Source organism: Aspergillus steynii, assembly GCF_002849105.1.
Source record: "Aspergillus steynii IBT 23096 chromosome Unknown P170scaffold_1, whole genome shotgun sequence".
Taxonomy (NCBI): Eukaryota; Fungi; Ascomycota; class Eurotiomycetes; order Eurotiales; family Aspergillaceae; genus Aspergillus; species Aspergillus steynii.
In genome coordinates this window covers 1503974-1516610 of record NW_020194398.1, presented here as the reverse complement: position 1 = coordinate 1516610, position 12637 = coordinate 1503974, and the positions used below count along the sequence as shown (strand labels likewise).

Below are 12637 nucleotides of genomic sequence, written 5' to 3'. Positions count from 1 at the left end.
TAAATTAATCTCCTACTAAATATTAAAATTATAATAATTACAGATAAGCTACAGAAATAATTTTAAATATAAAATAATTTTTAGGGTAAAATAAAATAATTCTACTTTATATAAAAATACTAAGGCGGAAGCACGGGATATTATACTAAATATCTAAGAATACTTACTTTATTAGGAGGGATATATTTATTACTAGTGCTTATTTTAGCGTAGAATACAGAATAACTGGACTGCTGGAGGTCTGTAGGGTTACTAAGATATTTAGGAACTAATTCCTGTAATAATATTATATATGGGAAACCCCTTATTTAAAAAGATCACCTGCTTAATCCCTAAAAGATTAAGTAATTAATTCTATTTATTATATACCTGTCCCTTAACTCCTTATATCTCTTAGCGCGTAGCAGGCGGTCTGCAGGCGTATTATAGGCGTCCCGAACTCCTTGGTACATCTATCTAAGGGAACCAAGTGCCCGGAACAGAACCTTCGTGGCTGCCCCTTACAAAAATCTACTATATTAAGGTCTTTTTTCTTCTGCCCCTTTGTCAATCTCGTGGATAATTATATAAGGAAAACAGAGGATCTTATAAATCTTTTTTTAGCTAGAGAACTAGATTATAAGAGGAAAGAACTAGAGACTGTGCCTTAGAATAAAACCAGAGGAATAATTATATTATAGATTACCATAATATAATTATTATTATTATATTCCGGGGTTTCCATAATTAAATCTATAGAAATAGGATTAATCTCAGGGGCCGAATTAATTGTTTACTAAAAAAGATTAGGTGTAAAAGTTTAAGAGACTATGATTGCTCTGCCCCGAATAAATAATATATCCGGAATTATTTTAGGGTCTATCTGAATAGAAATTCCTAAATATCTGATTATTATATCTCCTTTAGATTTAAGCAGTTTATCAGAATTTATTCAGGATACTGCTGGGGCATTATTATTATAGTCTGAGTTATATAAATTATTCTTACTAAAGATAATATTTTCTAACTTATAGATTTTATTATTTATAGGATACTAAATTATGTAGATATAGCTATAATTATTTTTATATCTAACCAGATAGCTAACCCTGGCTTTAAGTGCTATTTTTTTTAACCGGATGTGATCTTTAGTAGGAATATAAATATATATCTTATAGCTAAAAATCTTTAAATAATTAAAGAAAGGATTTTAATTAAAAATCTTATAAAATTCGTGCTATTTCTAAATAAGACTTTTTAAATTCTTATAAGAAATAAAATAATTAATAATACAGCAAGCTATCTTTACCACAAAAGACTAGAGTTAGGTAAGAAGACTAGAATTAATTATTATTATACGGGCGGTTTAATTAATATAACTATTTATTTATTTATTTTATTTATTTAGTTCAGGGGTCCGGGGAGGTATAATATTAATTTAAATATTTTTATTTTTAGTTTATTTCTGAAATCTATAAAACTCCCTGCCACTATTAATCTACTATTATTAAATATAATAGTAAACCTGAACCTGATAGGCTTTATTAAAAAGAATTATTTTTGTAAATATAGCTACTTTTATATATAGTATACGGACTTCTATATAATTTGTTAAGGTATTAATTATAACCAGATAGTATTTAAAACTATTATATCTAGTTAGTTTAATTATTTAGATATCTGCATGCTAAAGTTCAGATAAGCTTCTTAAATTATTAGATCAGAAAATATAAGAAATAATCTTTTTAGCTTTTATTTTTTTATAAATTTTATATATTCTTTTTAATCCTTTAACAGTAGTCTCTGGGTCTAATATAATAGTTAATTTAAGTTTTAAATCCCTAGTATAACCCAGGCAGTAATAAAATATTATTATATTTATTACTGCACCCGAATAACTAAGGATTTGGTAATATAGAAGGTTAATTATAAAAAAAAAAAAGTTTTTTTTTATATAAAAAAATCTAAGGACTTTATCTGTATTCTAATAGTGAAGTGTCTAATTTTACTGATTTTATTATATTTTTATTAATTTTTTTATATATTTTATTATAAAAAGACTAAAATCAAGGCCAGGGATGTAAAACGCGGGAATCTTATATATAATATAGGTCTTATTATACTGATTAAATTAGATAGTTATTAAACTATATTCCTTAGTTACCATATTCTGCCTCTTAGATATTTAAAATCTATAAAAAGAATTATCTGGATTATATTTTATGTAGGTTATAAAGCTGGATAGATTAGGAGTTATATGATTCGCGGAACTATTATTAATAATCTAATTTTTTTTATTAACCAGGATAGACAAGACTACCTGTCTAGAGAAATTAAATATATCTTTAGTTTGCTAAAAGGTAATTATCTGTGGATTATTAGATTTTAGGGCTTTTTTCGGACAAGTTCTATTTTTTTATTTAGATACTTATATATTTTTTATAAGTAATTATTTGTTAGGGCGAATATAAAATATAAAATAAAAATAATTTATTATTTTATGGCTATAGATCTTATAATAAATATATATTTTATTAATTATTTTCTTATTTTTAGGAAGATTCCGCTATTTCTTAGCAAAAATATAATTATATATACTATTTTTTGGCTTCCTGGGAGGGTAGGTAAATAAAAAAAATACAGTTTTAATAGAAAAAGTATTTATAGGGGAATTTTTTTTCTTTTTATTTTTTACTGCAGGTGCTATAAAGAAAAAATTAAAAATCTAGTTTATTAAAAGGATTGCTTTATCCGCGATCTTCTTAAAATAAGATTATTCTATTATAGTGGCTATATTATCCTTTAGTGAATAGTGGGTCAGGTTATAGAAAATAAGTAATTTATTTTGAATATTATTAAGTAATATAAGGGTCGCTATCTAGGGGATAATCAGATAATAAATAATTAAATAAACTTTAACTGTTTACTGGAAACCTTTGATATAGGTAATAAGTAAATTAAACTTATTTTTATTATAATAAATAATATTAAAAAGAAGTGATTTAAACTTTTTACTGCTAGAACTAATATAGAGATAATATAATTTATTTTATAATTTATTAGTATACTTAGAGGTGCCAGATAATATTTTAATCTGATTAAGTATATTATCTGATAATTATTACTTAATCTAATAAACTGTCTATTTTAAATACTTAAACCAGATTTTAAAATCCTCTGTATTATTAATTAAAGAACAAAAAATTAAATTATTAAGTAGCTAGAAGTAATAGAATAGTTTTAAGATAATTTATACTCTGTTATACTATATATTATAATTCTTATAATCTTTAAGCTTTCGCTCTAATCCTTTAATTATAAGAGGGTTCAAAAGATCAAGTTTAAATATACCCTGCAGTCTATAATAGATTTAATCCTTAGGAGGGACTATTACAGAGATAATAATCTGGTTAAATAAAGAACTTATCTTGAGATGCCTAGGAAGGAACAAGATGATATATAGCTAGGGGTTACTAAAATAATAAGAGATTAAAAAGAATAGAGGTAATTAAACAGTTTTAAAAGAGCAGAGGGCTTAAAATCTATTAGGAATGAACTTTAAAGAGAATGATAATAGAATTTTTTTGTGATCTCTTTACTTACATGAGGTAGACTATGGCTTATATAGCTATGGTCACATGACCTGCATCGCGGAATGAGCCATGCAACTCCCGGAACCTACCGCCAACGTAGTGGGAGGTTCCAACATAAAATGTGCTTTTGATGAATTTAAGAAGAGTTTTAGTCCCATTCAACCCACGCCGCGAAATGATCACCTCGCACTGAGCTGCCAACAGGTCACGCTGTGCTTGCTCTGCCAGACCAAGTGAGGATCTCGTCAGGGAACCGAAGCTCTGATGAAATGTAGTTGATGAGGGATGAATCCAGGATTGAAAAGAAGTTGGATGGAGGGAGGTGGATGAAACAAGGTAGTTGAAGGAGGAAGAAGAGATGAAGAGGGGAGAACCATACATAACTTCTTATAATTGAATGTCAATAGTGAATGAGAGATACCTATTGCGGGAGAGGCCCTGGTCGATGCCAGTGAATTCAATCCGGCAAACAGAGTAAATCCAGATGGCACGCCCCAGTGTGGAATTGCTTTATGTTTGGTAATCACCCAATGCTTGGGTTGTAGTATATCTTCATCATCTTGAGTTTCGAGAGGCTGATTGACAACCACTACCTTCCATGCCAGTGGTCTGTGAAAGTTAAACATCAATCCTTTGCAATCCGGCACCTGGATAGATAGAATATACATATTTGCGATTCAAGAACGAAGACTAAATGTTCATATCCCAGAACATAAGAAGCTGCGTAGGTACTCGGAAGTATTGGCTTATATGCATTCGGATATATTTGCCTAAATCAATCCCATTTAGCCTGATAGCAGCAACATGCATACACTTACATATCGGTCTAGCTGGATCGGTTTAGCTCACTCTACACTGACAGCAAAAGCCCAATTCCCAATTCCCAATTCATGCATCCCCCAAACCTCCATCTTCATGTAGCCCATCTTCCAAAATGGACTCTGTCCCGGAGCCCAACCCCGTCCCTCCTCTCAGCATCTCGGATCGGATCCAAATCGCAACAACCTACATCATCCGCGTGCCATGGACTGTCATCACCACTCTCCTCCGCCGCTGGAATCCCTTGTCCACGTACCAGCCACCCCCGCTTCGAGAGCATCTCTTTCGCCATGTAATGACCTGGTCCGTCCTCCCCCTCTCCTACCCCTACTACCCCTTCCTCTTTCATCCACGATCAATGACAGATTAACGAACCCAGCCTCGGAAACAACCTCCCCATGTCCGAAACCAACCGATCCATCAACCGCGGCGGCACAGACATCTTAACCTCCCCTCGCTACTCCCACCTCCAGAACCAAATTTACCATCCAGTCCGCACCCCATCCTTCTCAGGCTTCTGGATCTGCCGCGGCCTCACCAAGGAACCGCTTGACCCGCGCGACGCAGACGTCTTCCTCTTCCATTGCCATGGCGGCGGATATGTAGCGGGGCATCCGGCCGCTGGAGCCGTGGCGCATCTATATCTCGCTGAGAAGCTGCAGGAGAAAGGACTGAGTTGTGCGGTGTTTAGTTTGGATTATATGCTTGCGCCGAAGGGAAGGTTTCCCGTGCAGGTGGACGAGGCGGTGGCGGCGTATGAGTGGATCCGAAGAACGCTGGGAGTGAAGAGGGAGAGGATCGTGGTGATTGGGGATTCGGCTGGAGGACATTTGGTGTTGGCGCTTTTGACGAGGTTATACTTGAGGAAGGGGCAGTGGGAAGAGCAAGGAGAGGATGTGAGGCCCGGCGCGGCGGTGCTGTTGAGTCCGTGGGTGAATCTGCATTCGTCGCATCCTCGCGTCCTGGCGCTGCATTGGGAGGAGAGGTTGTTTAAGATAGGGCTCGATAAGTACTGCGAGTTGGTGATGAGAGGTGCGTCGAAGGACGTGGATGAGCTGTATGGGAACTTTGCGGTGGCCGGGGAGAGGCGAGGATCTTGGAAGGAGATTCTCCCGCGAAAGACGTGGGTGTCTGCCGGGGAGGAGGAGTTGGTGTTTCGGTATGATATTGAGGACTTGGTGGAGAGGGCGAGAGAGGATGGAGCGGATGTTGGGCTGGAGGTGGAAGACGGAATGAATCATGCGTGGCAGAGCGCGGAGGCGTTTGGGCAGCAGAGTCGGTTTTTGGAGTTGGCAATGGGCGAGGATGGTGGGTTGATGGTTGGATATAGACGTATTGCTGAGGTGATATTGGAGATGAGAGCAATTGAACAGTAGGATTCGTGGATTTTGTCAGGGCGACGAATCAACTGGACGAGTGACAGGATCCGCTGAAGGAATTTTCCGAGCCTCTGCCTCTCTCTCCATGGGCCCCTATTGTGATCAGTTTCCTTGGCTCGCAAATCGACACATTCAACGCAGAAGAACGTACATTCGCAGATACCTCTTCCACCTCCGGAGCCTCATGATCCTCAACCCTTGACATCGTAGCTTGTCGTTCCCTCTTCTGCCTACGCAGACATACGATCGGATAGACCAGCAAAACCACACCCACAAACATACAAGCGGCCGCGAAAACCTGCAACGGCCACCACCGCGCACCCTTTACCAGGGCACCTCCAATCGGGGGCCCGACCAGAATCCCGAACGCCGCGCACCCCCAGAACATACCGGACCGAGTGCCCAAGACATCCAGGGACGGACACAGGAGGGGAACAATAGCGCCTGGAAGAGAGACGATGACGCTTGTCGTGAGACCCCAGAAGGCCGACCACACGATGACCCCGGCTCCTGAGGATACGGCCATCCAGCAGAGCAGCATGCAAATGCAGCTGGCTAGTCCAAAGGTAAATGTCTCCATGGCTCCAGCTTTCATCGCAGCGAATCCTGCGGCGAAGCGGCCGAAGATCGAGGCCGCGTTGAGAATGGGGACAAGGTAAAAGGCGAGTTCAGGGTTGCTAAATCCCGCTGTGCCGGACTGCGCGAAGACAGGCAGATAGATGAGAGGGAGGTAGTACGCGATACCGGCGAAGAAGAAAGAAATAGTCGAAAGCAGGAACGGCGGGTCGGTTAGGGCTGACGGATCGATGACTCGGCGCACGTTGGCGCTGGGGACGGGCTTATAGCGCAGGATGCCCCCGGCGAGAATATAAGTGGCGAGAATCACGAATGCAACGCACCGGATGGCCCATGGGAAGCCGATTCTAAGCTGTATCTGACGCAGCATAATGGGATAGATGACGCCACCAACGCCAGCCCCGGAAGCTATGAGACCCATGAATTTGGCGCGTCGAAACTCTTCCAGACAGCCTGCTGCGGCGGAAACGCTGGGAACGAAGAGCAGGGCGCCGCCGAGACCGATGCAGATGCCCTGGGACAGGAACACCTGGTAGTACTCGGTCGAGAGACTGATCATCATGAGGCCGAAGACCTCGAGCAGCCCACCCAGAACGACCAACGGTCTGAGATAGCCATGGTCGTAGAGCGGACCGGTGATCAAACCGCCGAGAAGGAGGATGAAGGCGCATATGGTTGATACCCATGAGATCTCGGATCTGGACTTTCCGGACAGGCCTATGTGTTCCCAGTGAGCCTGGAAGGTGCCAAATGAAAGGAGTATCCCCCTGGTCAGTTAGCCCTGCTCTGTGTCCTTTTCAATAAGACTCACCAGGTATTCAGAAAAACAACAAAGGCAGACAGGACTTGTGCCCATTGCTGCGTGGTGACTGGCTTTCTCTCCATGGCCCGACGTGATGCCCCCGATTCCTGGGATTAAACCTGCCAAGGCGGGCTAACAGGCGGGGATGGTGTTAGTGAGTAGACTAACAAAGAACAAAGAAATCTGGCTTGCGAACAACAAGAAAAACTGGAGAAAGGAAAAAGAAAAGAGAAAAGGGAGGGGTGGCCCCCCGTAAGCCACGCAAGGGGGAGGCCGAGGTATGTGAGACACGACGCTGAGGCTGCATTCCGTGGATTACCTGCCATTTCATGTCCAACCCCTTCTTTCTTGATTCTCATATATCAATCAGCTTCATAGTCTGCTATTTGCTACACTTTAAGCCATTTTTGCAACACGACTCGCATACACAGCATGGCAGCTTCACCGCCAACGAGTCTGTCCCAAGCCCTGGACTTTCATCCATCCAGCGGCCCTTCGACGACCCTGCAGCCCCCTTCAGACATCGGGATCGGATCTGGTATCTCATAGACATCTTGCCTTACTCTTCACCTTTATGCTACAGGACTGACTGATCGGCTGTTAGTCACTGTTGGGGGCTACATCGCCTGTGCCATGGCCAAATATGCTCTCCATTATGCCCGTCATCATCCCAAGATGAAGCATCAGGTTGATCTCCGCTCAGCCGTCGTACAGTTCTATCGCCCCGTGTTCCCCACCAAGTCGATGACGATGACTCTGCGAGAGGTTAGTGTCGGCAAGGGATGGTCCACTCTGCGTGTCGAATCATTCCAGGGTGACAAGCTTACTACTTCGGGGGATTTGGTGTAAGTCCAACTCCGATCTGTTAAAAGCCAACCAATGAGTAGGAATGACAATAATAAATCGGTTGGGTGGGTCAGGATCACCAATTTCTCAATCGGCGGCATCAATCTTCCCACCGGCTGGCGTCTCACGCCTGAACCCACTCCCGTCGATCTCACGAAGCTTGCGACAGACACCCACCCCGATTGGGCCTCCTATCACTGCGCCTTCTACCCAGACGGGTTCCGACGAGGCCACTCGTACGTCAAGAACTTCATCCCACGGATCCCGCGCCGTGAAATCACCTTCGTCGAGCAATGGGTTGAACCAGGCTGGGACTGTCACCCGCAAGGCTCTCTAGCACTGAACGAATCCGGAACCGACACCAGGGCCCGTTTCACAACCGACATGATTCAATTCGTAATGGACATGGCGCTTCCGATCCAGGAGAACTGGTTCCCGCATGAAGACGGTAAACCACCTACGGGAAGCATCGCGGGCACGTTGCAGTTTGCCGCTCAGCAGCAGAAGGCCCGCGAGGAGGGTCGAGAAGATTGGAGACCGCTGAGCGATGACGGGTCGAAGATGCTGCGCGCGAAGATGGTTAATGTGTCCTTGACAATGTCGACGGAGATTAAGCAGCGGTTGCCCGAGGAGGGCGTGCGTTGGCTTTATCTGCGCACTGAGTGCAAGCGGGTTGTTGATGGACGGATGGATCTGGAGGTTTTGATGTTTGACGAGAGGATGGATTTGATTGCGATTGGTCACCAGACGGCGGTTCTTATTCCTCCGGTGTCGAAGATTCAGAAGTTGTAATGATCCTGGTTTGTATGTGAAAGCCACTAGCTCTGAAATTCTCTTAGACAGCCATGGCTTCTTTGAACTAAGATAGTTAGTTGGCTTAAACGAATAAAAACTTGATCTTGAAATTGAAGCGGAAATATCATATAGGTTCATTGCTTTTGGAGCTATTAACTGTAAGTTCTCGTGGGAGTGTGGCGCACTAAATAAAAGTCACCGACTTTCCTTTTTTTTTTTTTTTTTTTCAATTTTCATGGCGTTCTCAATATCATTTAGCAAATTATAAATCCTATCGTGTTAAGATCTTGGACAGAAAAATTGTAAGTCTTGAAGTACTGGTCGTGCGTAAAGACGGAGATATATTATCAAACAGGAGAGTGCGGAGAGTCGAAAGAGGAATTGACGAACATTCTATTGTCAGGCTACATTTAGTGTACTATTTTGATTTGTAGTTTCAGACTTCATAACCACATTTGTTTCATTCTATGTAAAGATAGTACGCAAGTGGAAGCCCGCGGCTTCAGCTCCTGGTTCGCCCTGTTCCAGAACCCGCGACAATACCCACAGCCCTAATGTCCATCCTTACACAAATTCCTATCCTCACCACCCACTCGACTCTCATTCTTCAACTGCCCTTTCACAATCTGCCTCGAGCGCCACTCAATCCACTCATCCACCGTCCTCGTCTCATCCACCTCCCCCGGCTGCAGTGGCGGAACAATCCCGCCCACAAACCTCGCCAACGACGCATCCTGCCTCGGCCTTAACAAATACGCCACACTCCTCCGCTCTAGCATCGCCTGATCCCCGGGCGGTGTTACCACCCTATGAAGACAGCTCCGCAGCAGACCACCCGTCCACTGCTCCAGGGTATCCGCGACGTTGACGATCGCGCACCCCGGCTGCGGACGCACAAATTGCCAGTTCTGGTGGATGTTGGCCGCGCCGGGGGGGAGCACTTGCAGGCCGCCGAGGACATTAAAGAGCAACGTCATTATGCCCATGTCGGTGTGCCCGCCGAAGGAGATCCGGGTGTAGTCGGGCTGGTGGGGGCTTGGTGGGCTCCAGATTAGACGCATGATGGTGCTGGATGGTTCGGTTAAGGGAGTTAGGGCGGATAAGGTGCCAGGGGCAATGCCTAGGGCAGTGTTGAGGCTGGTGAGGACGTGGGAGAGCACAGCGTGGCTGTGGGTTAGGAAGGCGTAGGTTTGGGCTTTTTTGTGGGTTATTGTGTCTGGGTGAGGGAGTTGGGCTGAGGAGGGAGTGGTCTCCAGGATGTCATCTTGGCTGAGGGAGTAGACGTGGATGTGGTCGAATGTTCCTGGGGCGGTCTTGGTGGTTCCGATTGCTTTGTATCTGTTTGCTGATTAGAAGTCGGTCGATATGTAAAGACAGAACTGGTGGAGGATGGGACAGAGCAGGCTGCAGGAGAGAAGTATATACCTCGTGAAATCGGGCGCTTTGTGGTGATACTTGTTCAGCGTTTCTTCATCCAATGTCGACAGGTCGGCCGTGAGACCAAACATCTCTTCTGCGTCTCGCAGCAGTGCAGTTCCTTGATCCGAGCCATCCATGTCGAGCAGAAAGAAACCCCATTCTTTACATGCCGCAAGTAGTCTCTCCCCTTCTACTGGACACTTTTGCTCCAGTGCCGCGAGGGAGACTCTCTTCAAGTCAAGCACGGGTAAGTCAGAGGGAAAAGGGGGACATTGCTCGAAGCACTTGGACGTTGGCATTGCTGGGAGGCACTAGCGGTTTTTTATTATTTCTCTTTTGGAAATAATGCCTGTCTTAATTGAGATGCGCAGATATATATCCTCAAGTGTAGTACCAGTGAAAATGGGTGATATGATACCACACCCGACGATACGGGAGCTTGACTTGAAGTTACACACGTCTATTTGTAGTCTAAGTAGTAAAATCTCCCCCACGACTGAGGTCGTATTCGGACCTCGTATGAATGACTCCCTGGTTAGACAGAGCCCCGAAGCAAGGCGCAACTCGTAGTGGAGTTCGTAGCACGCTACTGGCAGTGAACGTGGTGCTACCACGCTGGTATGCAACAGCATGTAGTAAGATACACCTCTTTAGGTACTCAACAGAAGTCAAATAAAGAAAACTTGAGGTAATCATCCCTAGAATAGGGGTTGAGCCGACGCTGGTGTTACACGCCCCCAAAGCAACGCAAGGGAGAAGAATACAATTATATCACTTTTCGCCACATGCTCCCACCCTACCAGCAACTTAGCCTATCTACCGCGTCCAGCCTTTACTTCAGCCACTATCCCCAATTTTACACGCTACTCTTCCCGCTTTTGATGACGGGATCGACCGTGACCACACATTCTTCCCCAACCGTGGTGGTTGTGTAAGACGTCCGATCCAACGACTTCCCCTGGGCACTGTACTGGTTCGAAAGCTCGTAATAGTTCTGCCTGTCTGCTAGCAGTCCATTTTGGCTCGCTTCCTTGGCTCTTCCTCTCCTGAAGATCGGAACGCAGGCTGGAATGCACGCGGCGATGATGCCGGCGGATTGCTCCAGAATGCAGAACACCGTGAGCCAGGTCATATTGACTTTAGATTACATGGTTAATGATATACGTTGATAGAAGCTTTTGTTGAAAAGAGGTCGGAATAGAACTTACATGACAAGCCTCTACTACTCTGGTGATATTGCCAATAGGAGCGCAAGGCGTTGGAAAGAGTGGCGATCAGACCCAGGCTCATGAGACCGCAAACGAAGAGCTTCCTCCCCAGCTGGATTCTCACATCCCAGAGGATAATCACGGGAGCGGAGGTCAAGCATAAATCGACGACAATGGTCAATGCGGATTGCACGTAGGCAGCGGTATACATGCCACTAACCGGCACACATGTTGTCGGGATATTGTCGCTCCACAGCGGCGTGCATGACACCGACAAAACGATAACAATGGCGACAGTAATTAGGGTCATCGGGACCATCAGGAAGGCCAGCGCCCAGCGCATACGCCGGTCATCTCGAATGCGGAGGATATAACAGCAGATCGAAAACTTGGTGACCAGGGTGCAGACGATACTCGCCATCTCGAAGAACGTGTTGAATCTGATAGATCGCAGTTTCGCAGGTCCCGATTGGCCGGTAGACATTGGATTCGAGCCAATATTGGCAGCGAGCTGGATCAGGATGAGCCCGACGACAGAGCATAACCAAGCAATCACAATCGTATAGTCGTCCCATCCCCAGTTCCGAGCCGTGATGGCCAGTCGCATCCATAACCGCGCTATCACCAAGACCAGGGCAATAGCCGTGAGCACGTAGTACTCGACCAGGATGCCCGTAGTCATCGAATGCTGCGTCGGCGCCGCCATTCTGGGTGGCTTTCAAGGGAGATCTCGAAGAGGGATGGTTGGATGAATACAGAACCACTTCAAGCTTCAAGGGAGCGAACCACGCGCGTTTTGACAGTCATCCACCTCGGGGATAGACCCCATTGCGTCTTGTCTCCTTGCAGCTCAGGCTCGGGGTCGCACTGTCTGGCCCGATGCAAGGGATAGATATGGTTGTACGTACACATTCTCCCGTTCTTCGCCCGGTGGATGGAGTCGCTCCCGCCTCGCGCATTCTTCGCCCTCCTCAGTCGCGTGGATGAGTCTCAGTGTGTGCCCCCCGCCTACCCCCTTTTTCCCTTCCTGGGGCGGCAGATGTGGTCTCACCGCTGATCGGCCTTTGTATCTCTCGCAAGGGACAGGGAATGGGGAAAGGCTGCCCGGCATGCGGCTTTTACGCACTTGCGGGTCTGTTCGGCGGAATCTGTCGCATTTCAACCGTCGAACTCAGACCTTGCGAGGCTTACAGCCCTATCAGAAGAGGGTGCATTTGACCG

General features: G+C 44.7%; 5 protein-coding genes across 5 annotated transcripts; 2 read left to right on the top strand and 3 right to left on the bottom strand.

Moving 5' to 3' along the window:
- Window positions 1–4415: 4415 nt before the first annotated feature.
- P170DRAFT_504939 (alpha/beta hydrolase) lies at window positions 4416–5767 on the top strand (the record flags this gene model as incomplete). Its single annotated transcript, XM_024854250.1, has 2 exons — window positions 4416–4694; window positions 4771–5767. The coding sequence occupies exons 1-2, from the start codon at window positions 4507–4509 to the stop codon at window positions 5765–5767; spliced, it is 1185 nt and encodes a 394-aa protein (XP_024709436.1). The 5' UTR covers window positions 4416–4506.
- Window positions 5768–5782: 15 nt separating this feature from the next.
- P170DRAFT_482536 (putative MFS monocarboxylate transporter) lies at window positions 5783–7377 on the bottom strand (the record flags this gene model as incomplete). The annotated part of the gene is made up of 3 exons (XM_024853885.1): window positions 7158–7377; window positions 6015–7113; window positions 5783–5863 (listed from the first exon to the last, which is right to left on the bottom strand). Exons 1-3 carry the CDS (start codon window positions 7229–7231, stop codon window positions 5783–5785), a joined length of 1254 nt encoding a protein of 417 aa, XP_024709435.1. The 5' UTR covers window positions 7232–7377.
- A 90-nt stretch (window positions 7378–7467) lies between these two features.
- Window positions 7468–8792, top strand: P170DRAFT_460361 (uncharacterized protein). Its single transcript, XM_024851933.1, has 3 exons — window positions 7468–7686; window positions 7753–7993; window positions 8069–8792. The coding sequence occupies exons 1-3, from the start codon at window positions 7581–7583 to the stop codon at window positions 8784–8786; spliced, it is 1065 nt and encodes a 354-aa protein (XP_024709434.1). The 5' UTR covers window positions 7468–7580; the 3' UTR covers window positions 8787–8792.
- A 548-nt stretch (window positions 8793–9340) lies between these two features.
- P170DRAFT_442283 (oxidoreductase) lies at window positions 9341–10507 on the bottom strand (the record flags this gene model as incomplete). Its single annotated transcript, XM_024850454.1, has 2 exons — window positions 9341–10127; window positions 10215–10507. 2 exons carry the CDS (start codon window positions 10505–10507, stop codon window positions 9341–9343), a joined length of 1080 nt encoding a protein of 359 aa, XP_024709433.1.
- Window positions 10508–11064: 557 nt separating this feature from the next.
- On the bottom strand, window positions 11065–12122 carry P170DRAFT_469595 (uncharacterized protein; the record flags this gene model as incomplete). Its single annotated transcript, XM_024852653.1, has 2 exons — window positions 11065–11345; window positions 11417–12122. 2 exons carry the CDS (start codon window positions 12120–12122, stop codon window positions 11065–11067), a joined length of 987 nt encoding a protein of 328 aa, XP_024709432.1.
- Between the last annotated feature and the right edge of the window lie 515 nt (window positions 12123–12637).

Coding starts and splice junctions, on each gene's coding strand:
- P170DRAFT_460361 (XM_024851933.1), top strand. CDS start 7,581: ATGGCAGCTTCACCGCCAACGAGTCTGTCCCAAGCCCTGGACTTTCAT. Junction 7,687..7,752: donor AGACATCGGGATCGGATCTG/GTATCTCATAGA, acceptor ATCGGCTGTTAG/TCACTGTTGGGGGCTACATC. Junction 7,994..8,068: donor ACTACTTCGGGGGATTTGGT/GTAAGTCCAACT, acceptor TGGGTGGGTCAG/GATCACCAATTTCTCAATCG.